Below are 20029 nucleotides of genomic sequence, written 5' to 3'. Positions count from 1 at the left end.
GGTCATTTCATTAAAAAAATATTTCTACAAACTAACTAATAATTACTAAACTAAATTGTTCATACGAAGAGAGAACAAAAGAATAAAATTAATCAAATTTGAACACGGATACTATATACGTTTAGCAGAAAAACTGTCTAAAAGTGCTGCTCACTAAAATTATATACACTAAAAGAAAATATTCAAAATTATTTACAATTATCAAATTGAAATTAGGAAGATTTCATGGACAAACAGAAAAAGAAATTCATAAATATGCCATTCAAGTTTTACTTTGACAAGATTTCATATTTGCTATTTTGCTTTCCAAATTCCAAGCATTCAACCCCGATAACCTTTTGTCATTTTTATAACAATAAAACAAGAAAATAGCAAAACCATAACTGTATAGCTTTCCATCTTAGATAATCAATATTTACCTTGAGCATGGAAGTTTAAATTATATCAATTAAGTTTATACAAACAAGTAGTTTCAAGTTGAATTCTCTCCTGCAAGAAGACAATATATAAATCTTCATATCCATAGTTGAAACACATGGTCAAGGGGCACAGACTTTTCAATCATTACTGATCGGAGTCATATCCATAGTCAAAAGGGAACCTCCAGCTTACAAAAATAAAGTCCAAAATGAATTGAAATAAGTCATGTACGTTAGACCTCATTATATATAAGCCGTGCTATAATCTCCTAATAGCCAACTTAATCCCATTCTTAATGTCCACTATAGAACCTTTAATAGTATTTAAATTAAATTCATAGGCTTATTTGTACGTAATGTTTTTTTATATTAATCAATAATTATTGGAGATAAAATAGGAAAAAAAAAGTTAACTAAGTAAATAATCTATTAACTTTTAAGCACATGTAGTCCTTCCATATAACATTTTTTAAAATTATATATTGTTAGCAATTAATTATTAAGAAAATATTTTCAACCTTTTTTCTTTAATTTTCTTTTCTTTCAAAACAAGTGCTCATAAGAAAAATTTTAAACTTGGTTGCTTTTTCTAAAGATAGAAAAAGCCTATCACTGTTGTTTTAAGGGTTGAGCATCAACATAACAGAGGTGTGAAAGCAAATAAACAAACTAGGCTATTAGTACTATTGACTACAATAATGTGATTATGACCACTATAACAAAACATTTGCATTATAAGACTCAATTATTGGATATTAGTGTAAATGAAATATTTTTACTCTTTGGCATTGTTCTAATTTTTGTTATTGTACAGAGGCAGTAATGAAGTTAGAACATGATACATCATAGGAATTATTCAAACCTCCGCCGCTAAACTGATCTTAGTAGGTTTCTCTTTATAATTATTATTATTATTATTATTAACTTGGAAATTAAATTTGTTCTAATCATGAATGAGATGATTTAGGATATTTGAAAAGTAATAACAGTTTTAACGAAAAAAGAGTGAAATTGGATGAAATAGTGTAAAGAAACTAGCGGCGTAAATATGATTTAGGACCATTTTTCCTTTAAATAATAACTAATTTTTAAATAATAACAATAATTTTTAAATAATAGTTTTCTTAAACAAAAATAGGACCATTTTTATAAACACTCTGCCCCCAGTCACATACACATTTTTTTTACTTATTTTCAAAATAAATATTTTAATAAAATTTCAATTTAATACATTGTTATTCCAGTGGTGCATCTTCCTCACACCACCAGCAGCTAAGCCAAGTGTTATTCCAATTATGATGTCCTTAACCACACTCGGACCTTTCAAGGTAGCATGGACAATCCTAGGACCAGCCATTTAAGCTAGTCAATTCTACAAAAGTTACAAAACATTGTGCTATAAATATTTAGATATATTAAGCTTGGATATAGTTCAAAACAGTCCATTAGTATCTACCAAAGGCCACACACAGCTCTTCGTGGGCCCTTCAAGCCCAACACGAATTGTGTTTGGGCTCTCACATTTCATCCCAATGATATTATTTTAATCTTTTTCATAACTTTCTTTGATATAAAATAACCTTAGATAATTCATGTTTTTTAGAACTCATCCTATGACTTCAGTTTTAAGAAAAAGATCTAACCACAAAAAGTAAAATAAAGCCACAAAAAATTCAAATGAAGGAAAAGAAAACAAGCTGACAAGAAAAAATATTAGTAGGAATGAAACGTACCTTTCATGCGGACCAAGAAAACAAGCTCACAAGAAAAAATATTAGCAGGAATGGTGTGATGACCACTATTTCAAGCATAAATTTTCAAAGCTCACTTCCTTCAAAGAATACATCAGTTATCAATCTCATATTCTGATTATAGAGTGTAATTAAAGGAAGAGGAACATATACTTATAATGCGATAAATTACATAGAAATAGAAAGTAACTAACATGAAGTACAGGATATGATCATGTCAAAGGAGCTCTACTAATAATGAAATGGATTAGTCCAAGCTATGTGACACAAGATATCCTAAACAAGTATTTTTCAAAAACCAGTTACACCAAGGTCCAAGGTCAAAAAGAAGCCTTACAGAGAATGGTCTATTAGTTAATAGATTTTGATACCATGACTACACATCAAATAATTGGACTGGAAGATTCTCAAGAAAGGAACACAATGATTGTCACAAACCATGTAATAGGAATTACATTCGACACTGATAACTAACAATCATGGTCATTTTAACCCAAACAGCAGAAAAGGAAAAGTTATGCTTCAAAACTATTCCTAGTTTATTATATGATGAAAGCTCAACCCAACATACTGAATCTATTTCTCAATTAGTTAACTTAAACCAAACTGCATATGAAAATCCAAATCAGGGAACCTTGAGTCATGAAGTATATTTCAAAGTCAGCAGAATTGTAAGTGTTTTGGGGAACATTGATGAGGAAACTTGGCCTGGTTGTCACAAACTTCCTGATTATGGATCAATCTCATTTGGTGAGGTGGAAAATCCTAGTGGTCTTGAAGCATGCATGCCAAATATAATACTAACACGTACAAACAATTCACCACAACAAAATAGTAGTTAACGAGCACAATTTCTAAAGCAAAGGGAGATACCATAGACAAGTAATTCAAACTTCAAGGTACATAACATATACCAAAAAAATAAAAAAACAAATGCTGAAGTCCGTGATTCCTAAAAAGATCTGAACAGTTTTATATTGAGTAATTTTAAAACATTACAATGGCAGGGAAAATTTTTACCTGAAACTCCCGTATTTTAAAAGTTGGGCTGAGAGTTGCACACATAGTCCACCTAGGCTCCTTTTTAAAGAACTCTGTCAAAATTTTGTTAATAATAATAATAATAATAATAATAATAATAATAATAATAATAGTAGTAGTAGGTAAAACACGAGCCTTTGCAACAGCAATTACACAAGCAGTCCTAAGTTTATTTTCACACGAATCTTGTCTGCCAAACCTATATTGGAGGCCAAAAATTATAAGATATGATAGTAGTAGAAATTGCATCCATGGATATTGCATTGTCTCTCACTTCAAGACCTGAGGGTGCATCACCAATTTATTTGTTAAAAAGACTTTTTAATACATACTATGAGGAAGGTGAAGCAGTTAATCAATACATACTATGTGGAAGACCTAAAGGAAAGCTTCTACCAGTTTGAGATAGCCAAGAGGTTGGAGAAACAGCAGAACACCACTGATATAGATTGGGAAATTATCTTCTACTAGTATCGACAATTAACACAACAGTATTATCAAGAGGCTAAATGGTGCACAAATTTAGAAAGCAAAATCAAATAGACTAAAGCTTTTTAAATGATTTTGAAAAACCCAAATTCGCCAATTAAACTCAGATAAGAACCTCAAATGAAAAACTGCGAGTTGCCTTAGAAAAATACCAAAGCATGGGTCCTAATTAAACAAACAGATAGACTAAGTGTATTAGTTTTTTCTTCTTAATTTTAGCAGCTCACTCACAATTCACAAAGCTTATTCGAAAGCGGGAAGAGAAAAAGGAAAATCCATAGAAAAACTAAACCCAAGCCAAGAAGCAAAGAAGCAACTCACGGTTTGCGAATAATTTTGAAAAGGAGAGTATTAGAGGCCAGGAGAGGTGCAACAGAGAGTACCCGGTGAAAGCGCTTGACAACTTTTGAAAGTCAGACACGACGTTATTCTCGCCGCTGCCACCGTGCTGTGCAGCGGCAACATCGACTGCGCGCATCTCAGCTCCTGCGAATTCCTGCAACAGACCAACGACAACAACGACAAATCGATAATTCTAAGGCTTGTTTGCGATTAGGAGCAAAAACGAACATCGTAGGACGAAAGGAAACCTGGTCAATAAGGATGTGTGAATTGGAGAAAAGGAGGAAGCTGGTTTGAAGAATGCAGAAGCGCGAATGTTGGATTTGATGGCTGATTTTATAGATGAAATTGATGTTAGTTGTGCGATTCTGCTGCATACAAAAGCCATTGATGATGAGATCAAATCGGAAGAGGAACCAAAATAAGACAAGGAAGTGTTAGGGTTTTGCTTTTGATATAGATCTGAGAAGATGATGGTTTGTTTCTAGGGACAGAGAAGAGAAAGAGGCAGAGAGAGTGAACCACCTCACTCAGTGCCGCAACGAAGCACGACCAGTGCGCTACCCGAGAGAGAGAAAGCGAGAATATCAAGGAGAAAGAGTAACAACTGTATAATAAGAGAGAGAAAACAAAAAAAAGTGTAAAAATACAAAGGCGGCGATTTTCTAAATAATCATCCTTAAACTCATAATTTATTATAATATTGCCACCAAATACTTTTCAAAAACGGTCTTTGTCAACCGTCGTAGTTGAGCTATTGTAATAAACACTTTTTGTAGTAGTGATATTTGGTAAATCAAGGGAATCGTTTAACTCTGTTAGTTGAGTTGAGTACATAAGTTGTTGTAAGTTCAATTATAAATTTATTTTCGTAACATGAAAAAAAAATCTATTTATTAATAAATAATTAATGTAATTAAAGTTTTGAAATATTAAATTATAAATAATTTATATACAAATTATTAGTATGTTTTATTGGATGAATTTTATTTTGTGGTTGCTCCCCTTTCATGAGTCTGGATAGGCCCCGAGAGTTCACGTATGATTACTCTAAATCATATTACCAATGAAACCTATAAATTATCCATGGGCATCCGATATATACGCCAATAGACACTCAATGAGAGACATAAAACTGAAAAAAAAAATATAAGTTTTATAGATAATATGATTTGACATGGAGAAACAGATAAAAAAAATGATGAATGGTTATTAAGTGTTTGACATACATGTATGGGTGTCCATGTAACATCACTCTTTCTTTCTGCTGCAAGGTTTGGGAAGGATAATGGACGAAAGTAGCTAGTACGGAAAAAGTCAAGAAAGGAGGAAATAACTGTGTTGCATGATGGATTTTATTTTGGAAATGTGTCTTCAAGTCTTTGTATATAAATTATCCCAGCAATAGCTGCACATACAATTAGGTCTTTGGCTTATCTATCACACACTAAATATTCATCTTAAATGCCTTTTATGTGTTTTCCTCCTTTTTGTAATAAAAATGTCAAATTCGTGTAAGATTTGAAATGTTAATTTTGATTTATCAAGAAAGAAAAAAAAATCCGTTGAATTTGATGAGTGCATTTTAATCCGTGGTTTCTAGGGTAAATCATTAATTATGTTGAAGTTTAATTAAACAATATTGTGTCTTAATAAAAACTGTAATTTGGTTACAAGAGTTATAGTGGTAGCTAGCTTACCTAGTTTAACGCAAATATAAAAGTTGCGTCCTGCTGCTATATCGTTTCCCATTGGTGCATCTGCCCATTGGAATGCCTTCAGGAGTTCGTTTAGCTAGATTCCATTGTTATGTTGGGGTTTTTGTTTATGAGAGATATTAAAATTAAGCAAAGGAACCACACGTCCCTGGTAATTTGGACCCAGACCTCTCAAGTAAGATCTAGGATTCGAGCTTTATGGATCTAGAAAAGTTGAGAAGGGAGACCTCATAAAAGATTATCAGTCATATTTTTTTCGGAGATTAATCATTACCAAAGATAACATGATTTAAAAAAAATAAAAATCCAGCAAAGGAATAGAGAAGATAAAAGGTTTGCACTGAGAAGTTTCTAAACAATAATAAATTGTAGTTTATTATGAATTAGTGTTGTCTAATACCCAAAATAATCATTATTTTCTAGTGTCTGCGTGTCTGACACGTTAACGTCTCCTCGGAGTTTTAATTGTGGTATAATTATTATACAGATATCTACATAGTACGTGGGGTAGTTAATATTAATTTGTTTATTATAAGTCTATATAGTGTATATAAATCAATGTCTTGTTGTGAAAGTGTGAATGTATGAGTTCACACTTCTATAGACAGCCAGGTCCAATGAAATTATTTCTTCCTTCTGTTTGCTGGTCCATTAGGATATTGCTCCAACATACATAAGCAAGAGTTAAATCTAATCCTTATCCACCCAAAGGATCAACAAAATCATTCAAGGTTTGTAATTGCTTTACAATGATCTCCACTGGCCATTGATTTCTGGTCAAAGATCATAAAGTAGAAAACAAAGAATGAATGTCATATGATCAAGTATAGATGTGAAATTGCTTTATATTCATACATTCTCCTGCTTCCTCTCTTGTTTAGTATCTGTTAATCTTATCTTGTGGATCTGAAGTTGTTGCATAACTTTGTTTGTCTTTTCGTTTCTTTTTTCTTTTCTCTTTCCAGTTACTTTGTGGCTCCATTGTTAAAGGTTGTAGGGACAAATAAAGATCCAGAGTGCTCTTGTTCCCAAGCAATGGCATATTCTTCTGGAGCTTCTCAAATAAAATATGCTGTATTTCGATCTTTGCCCCTTTGCGAATTTCGAAAACGTGTTAGCTAGAATTTATTTCTTTCATTTTTAAAGCTGTTATTCATGTTTATTCCATATATAAATCTAAAGTAATAACTCTTAGGAAATACTTATGTATAAATCAGAGCATATCAAACCTTGAATGTTTTTGAAAATACTATATAAGGTGTTGTATGAATTATAAAGTATTGTTGAAAATATACTTTTGTAACTGCATAATATTTTATTTTTCAGTTTTTAAGATAAGATTTAGTAAATAAGTTGATTTCCTATATTTCAAGGAGTAAGGCAGTTTTAATAGATTAGCCTAGTTAATAAGTGATTCCTATCTTTAAGGAGCAAGTTAGTTTTAATATTTTGTTTTGCTAATATCTTGTTATCTAATTAGTTTATCTTTTGCTATTTATTATATTGCTGCTGAGAACAATTTGAATTAGAATAGAATAATTCTATTTCCTCCGCATATGTATTGTCTCTCTTTTTTCCTATGTTTTTTTATAATTTCCTCTACAAAATTAACAATTAGTATTATAGCCTTATTCTTACGAGACCTGTACCATGGAAGGTGAAGCAAGGTTTTTCCACATAACTCTTCCAATCTTTGATGGAGAGAACTATGATCTTTGGGAAGTGAAAATGCAATCTTACATGGAGTCTTTGGATTTGTGGGATGATGTGGAAGAGGATTATGAAATATATCCGCTGCCTGAAAATCCCACCATGGCCCAAATTAAAAATCACAAGGAAAGAAAGATGAAGAAGGCAAAGGCGAGATCATGTTTGTTCCCTGGTGTTTCACGAATGATATTCATCAGAATTATGACTCTTAAATCACCCAAAGCAATTTGGGATTATCTGAAAGAGGAATACGTTGGAGATGATAGAATACGAAGCATGCAAGTGCTGAATTTAAGGAGGGAATTTGAACTTCAAAGGATGCAAGAGTCAGAGACAATCAAAGAATACTCAAACAAATTGTTGAGTATTGTCAACAAGATAAAGTTGTTGGGAAGTGATTTTGCTGATTCGAGAATTGTAGAGAAAATTTTGGTAACGGTGCCGGAGAGGTATGAAACATCTATAGCTTTATTGGAGAACACAAAGGATCTGTCGAAAATCACATTGGCAGAAGTGCTACATGCACTGCAAGCTCAAGAGTAGCGAAGGTTGATGAGACAAGATCGTGTTGTCGAAGGTGCTTTGCCCGCCAAACATCATGAAGTTGATGAAAGCAAAAAGGATTTTTTCAAGAAGAATCAACCAGCAAGCAGCGAAAATAGTGCAAACAACCAAAACCAAGGTAAGGATAAAAAGAAAAATTATCCACCTTGTCAGCATTGTGGCAAAAAAGATCATGCACCTTTCAGATGTTGGAGGAGACCAGATGCAAAATGTAACAAGTGCAACCAGATAAGGCATGAAGCGGTGATCTACCCCAACAAAAATCACCATGATAAGGGAGCTCAGATTGCTAATCAAGACGAGGAGGACCAATTGTTTGTGACCACATGCTTCTTGAGTAGTGAATCAAGTGAAAGTTGGTTGATTGACAGTGGTTGTACGAATCACATGACATATGATAAGACTCTATTCAAGGATTTGAATCCAACTAATGTCTCAAAGGTCAGAATTGGGAATGGTGACTATATTCCAGTAAAAGGAAAAGAAACTGTTGCAATTTCAACGTGTTCAGGTATCAAATTAATATCAGGTGTTCTTTCTGTACCTAACATTGACCAAAACTTGTTAAGTGTAGGTCAGTTGATTAAAATGGGATTTAAAATGTTCTTTGAACATCAACATTGCTTTATCTATGACATTTTTGGCCGGGAAGTTCTAAGGGTTAAAATGAAAGGTAAAAGTTTTTCATTTGATCCAGCAGAGGAGGAGCATACAACCTATTTCACTCAAGTCACACCCACAGAATTCAAGCACAAGAGACTTGGCCATTGCCATCTTGAAAGAATGCTAAACATGAAAAAAAGGAAATATGCAAAAGAAAATTTGAAGAAGTTTCAAATGGAGGAATGCAAATCTGTTAGCACACCAATGAATCAAAAGGAGAAGTTCAGCAAGGAAGAAGATGTTGATAACATTGATGAAGGATATTATGGGAACTTGATTGGATGTCTAATGTATCTCACTACAACAAGGCCAAACATTCTATTTTCTCAAAAGAACAAAACTGGAATTTTTGTTGACAATCAAGTAGTCATTGCTATTGCAAACAAACCCGTGTGTCATGGAAAAACTAAACATTTTAACATCAAGTTCTATTATTTGATAAAGATGCAACAAAGTGGAGAAGTGAACTTAATTTACTGCAAGTCTAAAGATCAACTGGCTGAAATGTTTACAAAGTCACTACCTATCAACAAACTTGAACTCAAAGAATTGGAGTTTGCAGTTCCAAAAGCAAGGAGGAGTGTCGAAGATATACTTTTGTAACCGCATAATATTTTATTTTTCAGTTTTTAAGATAGGATTTAGTAAATAAGTTGATTTCCTATATTTTAGGAGTAAGGCAGTTTTAATGGATTAGCCTAGTTAATAAGCGTGGTTTCTATCTTTAAGGAGCAAGTTAGTTTTAATATTTTGTTTTACTAATATCTTGTTATCTAATTAGTTTATCTTTTGATATTTATTATATCGCTGCTGAGAACAATTTGAATTAGAATAGAATAATTCTATTTCCTCCGCATACGTATTGTCTCTCTTTTCTCCTATGTTTTTTTATAATTTCCTCCACAAAACCAACAAGTATGAACAAAAGAGAAATATAGTTTTCTTTTTATCTCTTCTCAACTACCTCAGTTTTGAGTTTTGAGTTTTTTGCTAAAATTGTTGTTTAAAACTATAGAATTACCTGATGGAAGGGAATTATATGTAAATATCGACGTCTTAACTCATGGGCCTTGGAGTTCAAGGTCCAGAAGCGGACTTAAACAAATTCCAAATTTTGATTGCTGTTAATTGTGTATCTTTTTGTGTGACAACTGGTTTCTAGTTTTATTTTAGAATTTCAAATGTTTTACCTTTTTTATCTGTTTAAATTTAATTAAGTTTATATTCTTGCTGTAATATTTTTTGAAACTGTCATGTGAAATTTTCACTTTGTTTATCTTACCATGCCGGATACAAAATCCAATGCATGCAAGCTTGTGTGTATTTATGGGGGAAATCCTTTTCATATGCCGGATAATAATATTTATTTTGGCTGAAAAAAATAAAAATAAAAACTAGTTACCTCTAATTTTGTTCCTGAACCCTTTTCCAATAGAAACAATGTTGTCCATCTGGAAATGAGGCATTGCCTGCAGGAATTGTACCCAGAAAATCTAACTTGGAAATGTGGCCCCTGTGGAGCTCTGGTATAAACAATGTATGTGAAATATGCGCTAAATTTCAGCCAGTCATTTATAGTTTAGAAATTCAGTTAAGATTCTGATGAATTTAGTCTTAGAAGCTAAATATGGGCACTACATATACCTTATTGTAAATTGAATGCTATAATTTGCCAAATAATGCGAATCTGACAATTAAATTGTTAGTTGTTGTGCCGTGAACATTATAAATATTTCATTTTAGAAATGTTCTTTTGCATAAAAGAATAACTAGAACCATGAAATCAAAGGAACGTAGTGTTTAATAACATATCGATTTAAAGGATCTATATTAGTTAAAATCCTGACAATTAATTTTATGGGTAGGCTAACATTGATGACTGACATCTGCATTATTAATTTTCCTTCAGTACTTCACCCTTCTTCGATCATTTCCTTTTAACACTATTTTTGCAATGGTTTATGCTTTAGAGAATTTCAAAGCAGCCATTGAACCTGCTTGCAGTAATGGTTAAGAAGAAAGAAATTGTTAACAAAGTCAGCACATGGGTAATTGTACTTTAACTTTGATACAATTAATCTGACTTTGCAAATATAAAATCTGCTGACTCATATTGCTGATGGAGTTTCCCTTTAAGTGATTTTGTTTGCGATGTTTGATGATTTAATGGATGGATGGAAAGAATTTAGCATCCATTGATCATGTGGCTGATATCAATGTGCCATGCATGAAAAAGAATTTATGGGTTTAAGTTTAAGTTTTTCTTTATTATTAACTTTGTCAACTTTTTGTTGATATTTATTTGTCTTGTTGAATATATGTGTAAATTTTAAGAGGTGTGTTATTATTTATTATGTATGAAGCTTACTTGATAGAACCTGGACTGGTCTTGTTTATGAAATCTCTATATAAAAAGCAACCTTGATTCATGAGTAAATTGTACACAAAAGTTTGGTGCGGGGGAAAGTTTTCCCAGCATAAATTTGCGTATCTATGAACTATACATCTAATCATTCTTTTATTTCATGCCTCCAGCATCTTCTTTTTCTCTGCATGCCCGCATGTGTTCATATGCACTTGTTGTCCCTTGTTTATATTCAAGAGTGTTACATTTAATACTTCTTCGTTTTCTTTGAACGCATGTTTCTGTTCTGAGAGAGTGGGAGCCCACAATGATAATTAAACTCACTAAAAGAAAACGAAAATGACTTGTACATGTATGTGAACATTTCTCTTCTCAATTGGATGCTATATCCTACAGTCGATAATGCCAATAAGACCCGAGTGTATATGGTAGAATATTTATTTTGGAGGAATACTAGCAATTTACATTGGTTCAAATGCATTGTTTCTAATTGATTAAAGTTTATTAAAATTTATAAAATTATGAGAAATTCATTCAATAAATTTTGTAATTTTTACTAAATTTTAACCAATTAGAGGGAGTATGTTCAAATGAGTGTGCAAGAGAAGTTCGTAGCATTTCTTGTTAGTTATTTATCAGTGCTTTAAAAACTATAAATTTTTCTCTTATAGAATTTACTTTTGTCTATAATAACGTAAGTACCACCAAGAAATCAGAGGAACATAGTACTTTCTAAACATATCGATTTTAGAGTCTATAAATGTATTAGTTTAAATCCTCCTAATTTTATTGGTTCATGAGTGGCATCTACACAGGTTGATGACTGACATCTACTTTATTATTATTTTCTTTTTGTATCCTATACTTTTCTTCTTAATTCAACATTCCAATTAAAACTGTTTTTCCAATTCTTTTTGCTTCAGGGAATTCCGTTGTGTAGATTCAACATGTTAGCTAGTGGAATAGGAGCGAAGAAGAAACAAGTTGTCAATAAATTTGTCGCAAAGGTGATTGTTGTTTCAGCTTATATACATTTGAAACTTGATCTGAAACTCATTATATTGCTGATGCATGGGAGTTCCCTTCAAGTGATTTTTTTGTGTTGTTTTTCCATTACTATGCTTTTAGGAAAAGGATGAAAGAATTTTGATTATACAGATCATGTCATGGAATAATTTATGGGTTTTTCTAACTTATTCACTTTGTAGTTGTTATTTCTTCGTTTTTGTTGGGTATATCTTCGTTTTGCAAAATGTAACCCACAATATTTTTTGTTATAAAATGTAGATAAAATATGTTTTTATTACCTACAGTTTTATTGGATCTTATTTTTAGGGCTTAAATATGTATGAGATCCCTGAAATATATCTAAATTTTCCAACTAATCCTAGAAAATTTTTTACTTCTCACTGGATTCTTAAAATTTCATAGGGACCTAAAAACAAAAAGGTTCATAAGGATTTAAAACAGCATGTCATCACAATTGTTGATGCTTCACTATAGACCACATTATCATACCTACTAGAACACTACTGCATTGCAAATGCAATGGTAACAACACTCAATAAATCCCAAAGGAACACTACAATGCATCCTAAAACCTTGATCATCTTTCGTTCAGTGTTAATCTTGGTATGTTATTTTGCAATTTTTTTCCTCAGTTCAGCAACAACTTCAGAATTTGTCTGAGTTTGATGTTCTTCTATAGCCAACATCTTCTTCAACTCCATGATTTGTTCCTCATACAAACAAATTCTTCATTTGTTGCAACCTTCAGCTTTAGCTTCTTCATTTGTGTGACAACAAATGATTCAAATCCACATTACTTCTACAACCCACATTACTTCCCGCGCCACCATTATTTTCAGAGTCTTGGTTCAATCATTTCTTCAAATTAATCATCATCCCAAACCCAAAATCTATAGTTCTTAACTTCCTGCAATCATAAACAAAAGCAATTTAAAATCATAGAACAAAACATAGCACCAACCCAACCATGTTTCAATAAAGAGCACAAATCCTTACATTCCACTCAGCACATCACCAAAATAACTTGTTTAGATGCTTGTTGGTTCGCGATTGTAGTTGAACAACCAACTTCTCACAAAGGCAATGAACAACACCATCAGACCCAATCGATGAATACGAAACTACAACTAATACCATCCACAACGAACATGAACCCTACTCGACCTTTGTCAAACCACCACGAGCCACCACCACAACTCAGATTTTGCTCCTGTCAACAACCCATCTTCTGTTATACTCCTCATCCTCATCTCAGATCAGCAACCCTAAAAAAATCAAACAATCCAAAACAACAACTTACCCATGTCCAGATTTTGTTACCACTGTTCATCACTATCAATGTATAGGACAGTACAATTACAAATATGGTTGTATGGGGGGCGCATGGTATCTATGCAAAATCCAATGAAACATTTATTAGATCCAACAACTCAATGAATGATCCAAAAACCCAAAGTCAACTATCAAAAAGTCCCACTAAATTATCCTTGTACTTCTCAATCAGAAGCCCCCCAGGTCCATGGGGAAAACTTTTTAGTTATGCTAAAACCAAACATTTCCAAAGAATGAAATAGATATTGGTTATACATGCTACTTGCCCCAGAAGGTACCTAGGGCCCTAACATACCCACAACAATCAACTGCAAAAAAAGTGAACTGTCTAATATACTCCTGTAGTCCATGCAAAAAAGACAAAAAAAAATGAGGAAAATGAAGAGGCCAACTCCTGCTATGAAAACAAAATACAAACTATGATAAAACTTCTTACCTAAAGCGTAGGTAACAGGTTTTCTATCATGAAGTGAATGCCCAGGGGCAAGCCCATCAACACCCAAGAAATTATCAAGAAGAAGAGCTTGTCTGTGTTGTTTTTTCAGCAACTTCATCCTTTTCAGCCTTTGCAATTATGCACCCACAAAAAAACAAACAAAACCTATTATTCCAAACCCAAAATGATCAAATTTTTAATTTCACCTTTGAATTTCTCAACCCTCCATACCACGGAATCAGGTGCGACGGTTTCTTTAGAGCTCAAACAGGACAAAGTCTTATCTGGTGAAGGAACAAAGAGATCTAACATGCTTCGTCGGAATCTCGGCAGTAAGGGAGGAACCCAAAAGCCTCTCTCTGATGGCAGGGATTGCTCCGGCTCCAGTGTTGGCACCAGAGGGGTGTAGGAGTCAAAGACGCAACGGCGGAGGACGGGGAAAGAGTCACACTTGTTGACGAGGGAGTTGATGTTGAGGGGCATGGGAACATTCTAGGACCATACCCACTTCCACCCAAAATGGTCTACATATCCAGCACCACAGTGACACTCTTATGGTTTAACCAGACTGAAACCTTTGTTCTCAAGATCATAAAAGCACCAAATCCTCCATCCTTACCTTCATGACACTCACACGATCATCGACGAAATCGACTAGCAAGGGAAGTGCGGTTTGTGCCTCTTCATGAACAAGGCCGATGACTTCGGACACTAGAGATCTGCTCCCTTGCGATTCAGATCTGAAAATCCTCCTCCTCCAAACGACACCAAAAGCAATGATGGTGTAGAGGCACACCGTGTTGGTTGGATTGTTTGATTTTTTTTTAGTCTTTGTCGCAAAGACTGAGAATCCCGAAGTGGAGCTGAGCAGCCTTGGCAAAATCGAGTTTTTCGGGGTCGAGGGTGGCCATGTGGTCGCCGAGCTTGTTAGAGAGGCGGAGGGCATGGATGCAGTGCTGGAGGAGCTTGATGGTGCAGTGGAGGTTGGAGAGCTCGTAGCGGAGGACTAAAACGAGGAGAGTGTGGATCTGAGGGTGGATTACACTTTAACTTTATTATCTTTTTTTAAATAAAATAATTTATTAAATTAAATTAAATATAAAAAAATTCAGGTCACATGCCATGTGTTAATGCTGCTCTATACCTGTATTAGTGATGTGTCCTATTACTTAACATATCATCACACACTTTGGATGAAGATTAATGATAGAAATTTCTCACAAAACTTTTGAAGTTTCAAAAATTCAATGAGAAGTAAAATATTTTCAAAAATCAGTTGCAAAATTCGATTATATTTCAAGCATCTCTTGAATATTTAAACCTATTTCTAGTGTCCAAATTTTTATATTGTGCAATTTAGTCATTAAACTTTTCATAAAAAAAAAAGCTTATTTTTAATTCCTCCACACAACCTACAATTAAAAAACAAGCAAATTGAGGAGTGATCCAAAGGACTAAAAATATTTTTTTTATAAAGTTCAAAAGGACTAAAAATATGCAAGATTCAATGAAAGGATAGGGATCTTAATATAATTAACATGAGACCTTAATATAACACTTGTCAAATTGTTAATAAAAATAAGGATATTTTTAGTCCACCTAAAATTTTAAATTTTTGTTTTTAGTCCTTATAAAATTATTTACCTTTTTAGTTCCTCATTTATTTTTATCCATCAATATGAGTCCTTCTGGAGAACTATTTTTTTTGTCTATTTTTATTTCAGGGACCAATAATATGAATGAAAATAAATGATAGACTAAAAATGGTAAAACAAAAATTATATGACTACATCAAAAATATAAAAATTAGAAGAAATAAAAACATAATTAACTCTAAAAATAATAACATATTTTCATAAATAAGTAATATATTTGAGATGTTGCTTTGATTACAACTAAGTGTTTTTTTCTTTTGAAAAATTTTAATGTTTGTTTTAACAAACCAAAGGATGGAGCAGCAAAGGCAATGTCAAACGATATTCCTCGCATAAAGTATGATGTTTTTGTAAGCTTTAGGGGCTCGGACATCCGCCTCGGTTTTCTTAGCCATTTGAGTAAGGCTTTTCATCAAAAGCAAATACATGCCTTTGTTGACGATAAACTTCAGAGAGGAGATGAAATATCACAATCACTTCTAGAAGCAATTGAAGGATCATCTATTTCATTGATTATATTCTCCGAAGACTATGCTTCTTCACGTTGGTGTTTGGAAGAACTTGTGAAAATAGTTGAGTGCAGAGAAGAGTATGGACATTGTAATACCGGTATTTTACAATGTAGATCCTACTAATGTTCGGCATCAAAAGGGAAGTTTTGAAACAGCACTTGCTGAACACGAAAAAAAGTATGATTTGCCTATAGTGCGAATGTGGAGACGTGCTCTGAAAAATTCTGCTAATTTATCAGGAATTAATTCAACAAATTTTCGGTAAGATATTTTTTTCTCCATAAAATTGTTCAAATGTTCTAGCTGTTTGTGTTATGTAGCTACATGCATATTATATATCACAATTTGTTTGCTTGAATAGTAAAAAGAAATAACTCTTATTCTCTATAGATTTTCTCTACCAGAATGTATGTTTTCTTAGTTGTCACTTTCACATATTTTAGTGAATGCCACAACTAGATCGTACTAGGATTTAGTTCAGATAACTGATGCTTTGTTGGCCCATCGAATTTAGGGGTTAAGGAAGACTCAAGTAATATAATTAAATGGTTCAAGTCATCCTTTCTATTTTGGTGTACTTGACCTATTAGGGATTCTCATTATGGAGGAAGGGGAAAGGGAAGGGGAAGGGAAATTCCATATGGGAGTTGAACCCCTTACTATAAACTTCCAACTAAGAGAGCAAATAGTAATATTGCCGTTAATTTTCATACATTTTCTTTCACATTCTCTGTTATATAGGAATGAGGCTGAGCTGCTCGAAGATATCATTGATCATGTGTTGAAGAGGTTGAATAAGAAGCCAATTAATAACTCAAAAGGACTTATTGGAATTGACAAACCGATTGCAGATTTAGAATCATTGTTACGTCAAGAGTCAAAAGATGTCCGCGTTATTGGAATTTGGGGTATGCATGGTATCGGCAAGACAACTATTGTAGAAGAATTATTTAACAAACAATGTTTTGAGTATGAAAGTTGTTGTTTTTTGGCAAAGGTAAACGAAGAATTAGAAAGGCATGGCGTAATTTGTGTAAAAGAAAAACTTCTTTCTACACTATTAACAGAAGATGTGAAAATTAAGACAACAAATGGGTTACCCAATGATATTTTGAGAAGGATTGGTCGTGTGAAGATTTTTATTGTTCTTGATGATGTAAATGATTATGATCAAGTAGAAAAATTAGTTGGAACTCTTAATTGGCTTGGATCAGGTAGTAGAATAATTATAACAGCCAGAGACAGGCAAATTCTTCACAACAAAGTTAATGATATATATGAGATTGGTAGTTTGAGTATTGATGAAGCAGGTGAACTCTTTTATCTGAATGCCTTTAACCAAAGTCATGTTGGAGAGGAGTACTGGGACTACTTGCTCCTCTCATATTGGATGGTCGATTATGCCAAAGGTGTTCCCTTAGTTCTTAAAGTTTTAGGTCAACTTCTTCGTGGAAAGGATAAGGAAGCATGGAAAAGTCAGCTGGACAAACTTCAAAAAATGCCAAACAAAAAAGTTCATGACAAAATGAAACCAAGTTATTATGATCTAGATCGCAAAGAGAAAAATATTTTCTTAGATATTGCATGTTTCTTCAATGGATTGAATTTAAAAGTGGACTACCTAAACCTTTTATTAAGGGATCATGAAAATGATAATTCAGTAGCTATTGGGTTAGAAAGGCTGAAAGATAAATCTCTTATAACTATTTCTGAGGATAATACTGTATCTATGCACCATATTGTACAAGAAATGGGTCGAGAGATTGCTCATGAGGAGTCTAGTGAAGATCTTGGAAGTCGAAGCAGATTGTTGGATGCTGATGAGATTTATGAAGTACTGAACAATAACAAGGTAGCAGTATAAATATGTGACATCCTTGAGATAATTTTTGACTTTTTGTTCACAGAAAATTCTGCATTTACGGCCTAAAGTATTCTTTTTCTTATTGTTTTTTGGTAGGGAACAAGCGCCATTAGAAGTATAAGCATAGACTTGTCAAAAATTAGGAAGCTGAAGTTAGGCCCTGGCATATTTTCCAAGATGAGCAACCTACAATTTTTGGATTTTCATGGCAAATATATTCGAGATGACATGGATTTTCTTCCAGAAGGGCTTGAATATCTGCCAAGTAATATTAGATATCTTCGTTGGAAGCAATGCCCTCTAAGATCCCTGCCAGAAAAATTTTCAGCAAAGGATCTTGTTATATTGGACCTGTCAGATAGCTGTGTGCAAAAACTTTGGGATGGAATGCAGGTAAACTAAATAAGTGTATTGTTCATAGAATTTATCTATAACTTCTACAATTTAGAATGCCATTCTCACTGTTCATAGAATTTATTATACACTTACTTTCTCGTCTTTCACTGTATTGTTCTTTCTCTTTTTTTTTTTCAGTTCTCATAATATCATTTGTAACATTTATCACTTTATTTCTCTTCTTTTATTTTGCTCTCTATCTCAATCTTTTCACACAAACACCCCATGTTTTTCCGTTATAGTTTATCTCTTAATACTAGGAATACATAATTATCTTCATGGGCTCATGTGTGATGTCTTCATTTGTTTTGTTTTGTTACAGAATCTGGTGAATTTAAAAGAAGTCAGACTCTATAGGTGCCAATTCATGGAGGAGCTACCAGACTTTACAAAGGCAACAAATCTTGAAGTACTGAATCTCAGCCATTGTGGTTTGAGTAGTGTTCATTCCTCTATTTTCTCTCTCAAAAAGCTTGAGAAATTGGAAATAACTTACTGTTTCAACCTTACAAGGCTCACAAGTGATCATATCCATTTAAGCTCCCTTCGTTATCTGAACCTTGAATTGTGTCATGGCCTAAAGGAACTCTTAGTTACATCAGAGAATATGATAGAACTAAATATGCGAGGCAGCTTTGGACTCAAAGTGTTGCCCTCATCTTTTGGACGTCAAAGCAAGCTAGAAATCCTAGTTATATATTTCAGTACCATTCAGAGTTTGCCTTCATCCATAAAAGACTGTACTAGACTGCGATGTCTAGACCTTCGTCATTGTGACTTTCTTCAAACTATACCAGAGCTTCCCCCATCGCTTGAAACTCTACTTGCTAATGAATGCAGATATCTGAGGACTGTATTGTTCCCTTCAACAGCAGTTAAACAATTGAAAGAAAACAGGAAAAAGATAGAGTTTTGGAACTGCTTGTGCTTGGATAAACATTCTCTCAGGGCTATTGAGTTGAATGTGCAAATCAACGTGATGAAATTTGCATGTCAGCATTTCCCAGCACCAGAACTTGATTTTGATGATTACAATGATTATGTAGTCATTGATGATCTCCAAAGTGGTTATGAAGAGTGTGATTCTTATCAAGCAACGTACGCGTACCCAAGAAGCACATTTCTGTTGAAATTGCTATAAATTTCTAGAATATTCTTAAATATAATATGTATGAAAATAGTAGAATATCCTAGAACTATAGTGTGTATGAATATGGTAGAACAATCTAGAACTATAATGTGTATGAATATGGTAGAACAATCTAGAATCATAAGTGTATGTATAAGATAGAAGAATCTAGAACTATCATGATACTAATCTATCATGAAAACTCTAGAAAGATCTAAAGTAATGTAGAAACATTCACCACCATTGAGAGGTTGGTGACTTGAGCCTATAAATAGGCAATTGGTATGTTGTAATTGACAATCCAAGAAATCAATGACATAGCCTTCTTTCTAAAATAATTCTCTAAAACTATCAACTATCAACTATCAACTATCAACTATCATCTAACCAACTACCAACAGTGGTATCAGAGCTACGTTTGGTCATACATTGGGCGTAGTTATATTACCTACCTACCATTCCAAAATCCTCCCAACTACTTCAAAAATTTCATTTGTACTATTAACCCACTCCAATAATATTTTTTCTAAGCTATGGATAACACTACTCAATCGTCAACTATTTTTGTTCCTATCTTCAATGGTGAAAATTATGATTTCTGGCGTGTTAAAATG

At 33.2% G+C, this 20029-nt stretch overlaps 2 protein-coding genes, 2 long non-coding RNA genes and 1 pseudogene across 7 annotated transcripts; 3 read left to right on the top strand and 2 right to left on the bottom strand.

Moving 5' to 3' along the window:
* Nucleotides 1-1771: 1771 nt before the first annotated feature.
* Nucleotides 1772-4677, bottom strand: LOC114406065. 2 transcript variants are annotated; one of them, XM_028368631.1, is made up of 4 exons: nt 4291-4677; nt 4084-4196; nt 3191-3264; nt 1772-2250 (listed from the first exon to the last, which is right to left on the bottom strand). In XM_028368631.1, exons 1-4 carry the CDS (start codon nt 4428-4430, stop codon nt 2218-2220), a joined length of 360 nt encoding a protein of 119 aa, XP_028224432.1. In that variant the 5' UTR covers nt 4431-4677; the 3' UTR covers nt 1772-2217. The 2 variants fall into 2 exon arrangements, with proteins under 2 accessions (XP_028224432.1, XP_028224433.1); XM_028368632.1 differs by having other exon boundaries at nt 1772-2246.
* A 1677-nt stretch (nt 4678-6354) lies between these two features.
* LOC114406064 lies at nt 6355-7030 on the top strand. The gene is made up of 2 exons (XR_003665355.1): nt 6355-6491; nt 6726-7030. It is a non-coding gene; the product is annotated as an uncharacterized LOC114406064 (long non-coding RNA).
* A 575-nt stretch (nt 7031-7605) lies between these two features.
* LOC114404876 lies at nt 7606-8013 on the top strand. The gene has a single exon (XM_028367617.1). It carries the CDS (start codon nt 7606-7608, stop codon nt 8011-8013), a length of 408 nt encoding a protein of 135 aa, XP_028223418.1.
* Nucleotides 8014-9642: 1629 nt separating this feature from the next.
* Nucleotides 9643-19496, top strand: LOC114406062 (annotated as a pseudogene).
* LOC114406063 lies at nt 12493-14891 on the bottom strand. 3 transcript variants are annotated; one of them, XR_003665353.1, is made up of 4 exons: nt 14091-14891; nt 13860-13987; nt 13088-13481; nt 12493-12998 (listed from the first exon to the last, which is right to left on the bottom strand). It is a non-coding gene; the product is annotated as an uncharacterized LOC114406063 (long non-coding RNA). The 3 variants fall into 3 exon arrangements; XR_003665354.1 differs by having other exon boundaries at nt 13088-13356; XR_003665352.1 differs by having other exon boundaries at nt 13088-13987.
* Nucleotides 19497-20029: the final 533 nt, after the last annotated feature.

The sequence above is a fragment of the Glycine soja genome, chromosome 3 (genome assembly GCF_004193775.1).
Source record: "Glycine soja cultivar W05 chromosome 3, ASM419377v2, whole genome shotgun sequence".
NCBI lineage: Eukaryota > Viridiplantae > Streptophyta > Magnoliopsida > Fabales > Fabaceae > Glycine > Glycine soja.
The sequence above is the reverse complement of the archived record's forward strand: the minus strand, read 5'-3'. Positions and strand labels throughout refer to the sequence as shown.

Bases quoted from the DNA above. Each gene is read 5' to 3' on its own strand.
- LOC114406065 (XM_028368631.1), bottom strand. From the start codon at position 4,430: ATGGCTTTTGTATGCAGCAGAATCGCACAACTAACATCAATTTCATCT. The intron at 4,197-4,290 runs GTTTCCTTTCGT...GGTCTGTTGCAG, and splicing joins CACACATCCTTATTGACCAG to GAATTCGCAGGAGCTGAGAT. The intron at 3,265-4,083 runs GTACTCTCTGTT...AAATTTTGACAG, and splicing joins TTGTCAAGCGCTTTCACCGG to AGTTCTTTAAAAAGGAGCCT.
- LOC114404876 (XM_028367617.1), top strand. From the start codon at position 7,606: ATGAAGAAGGCAAAGGCGAGATCATGTTTGTTCCCTGGTGTTTCACGA.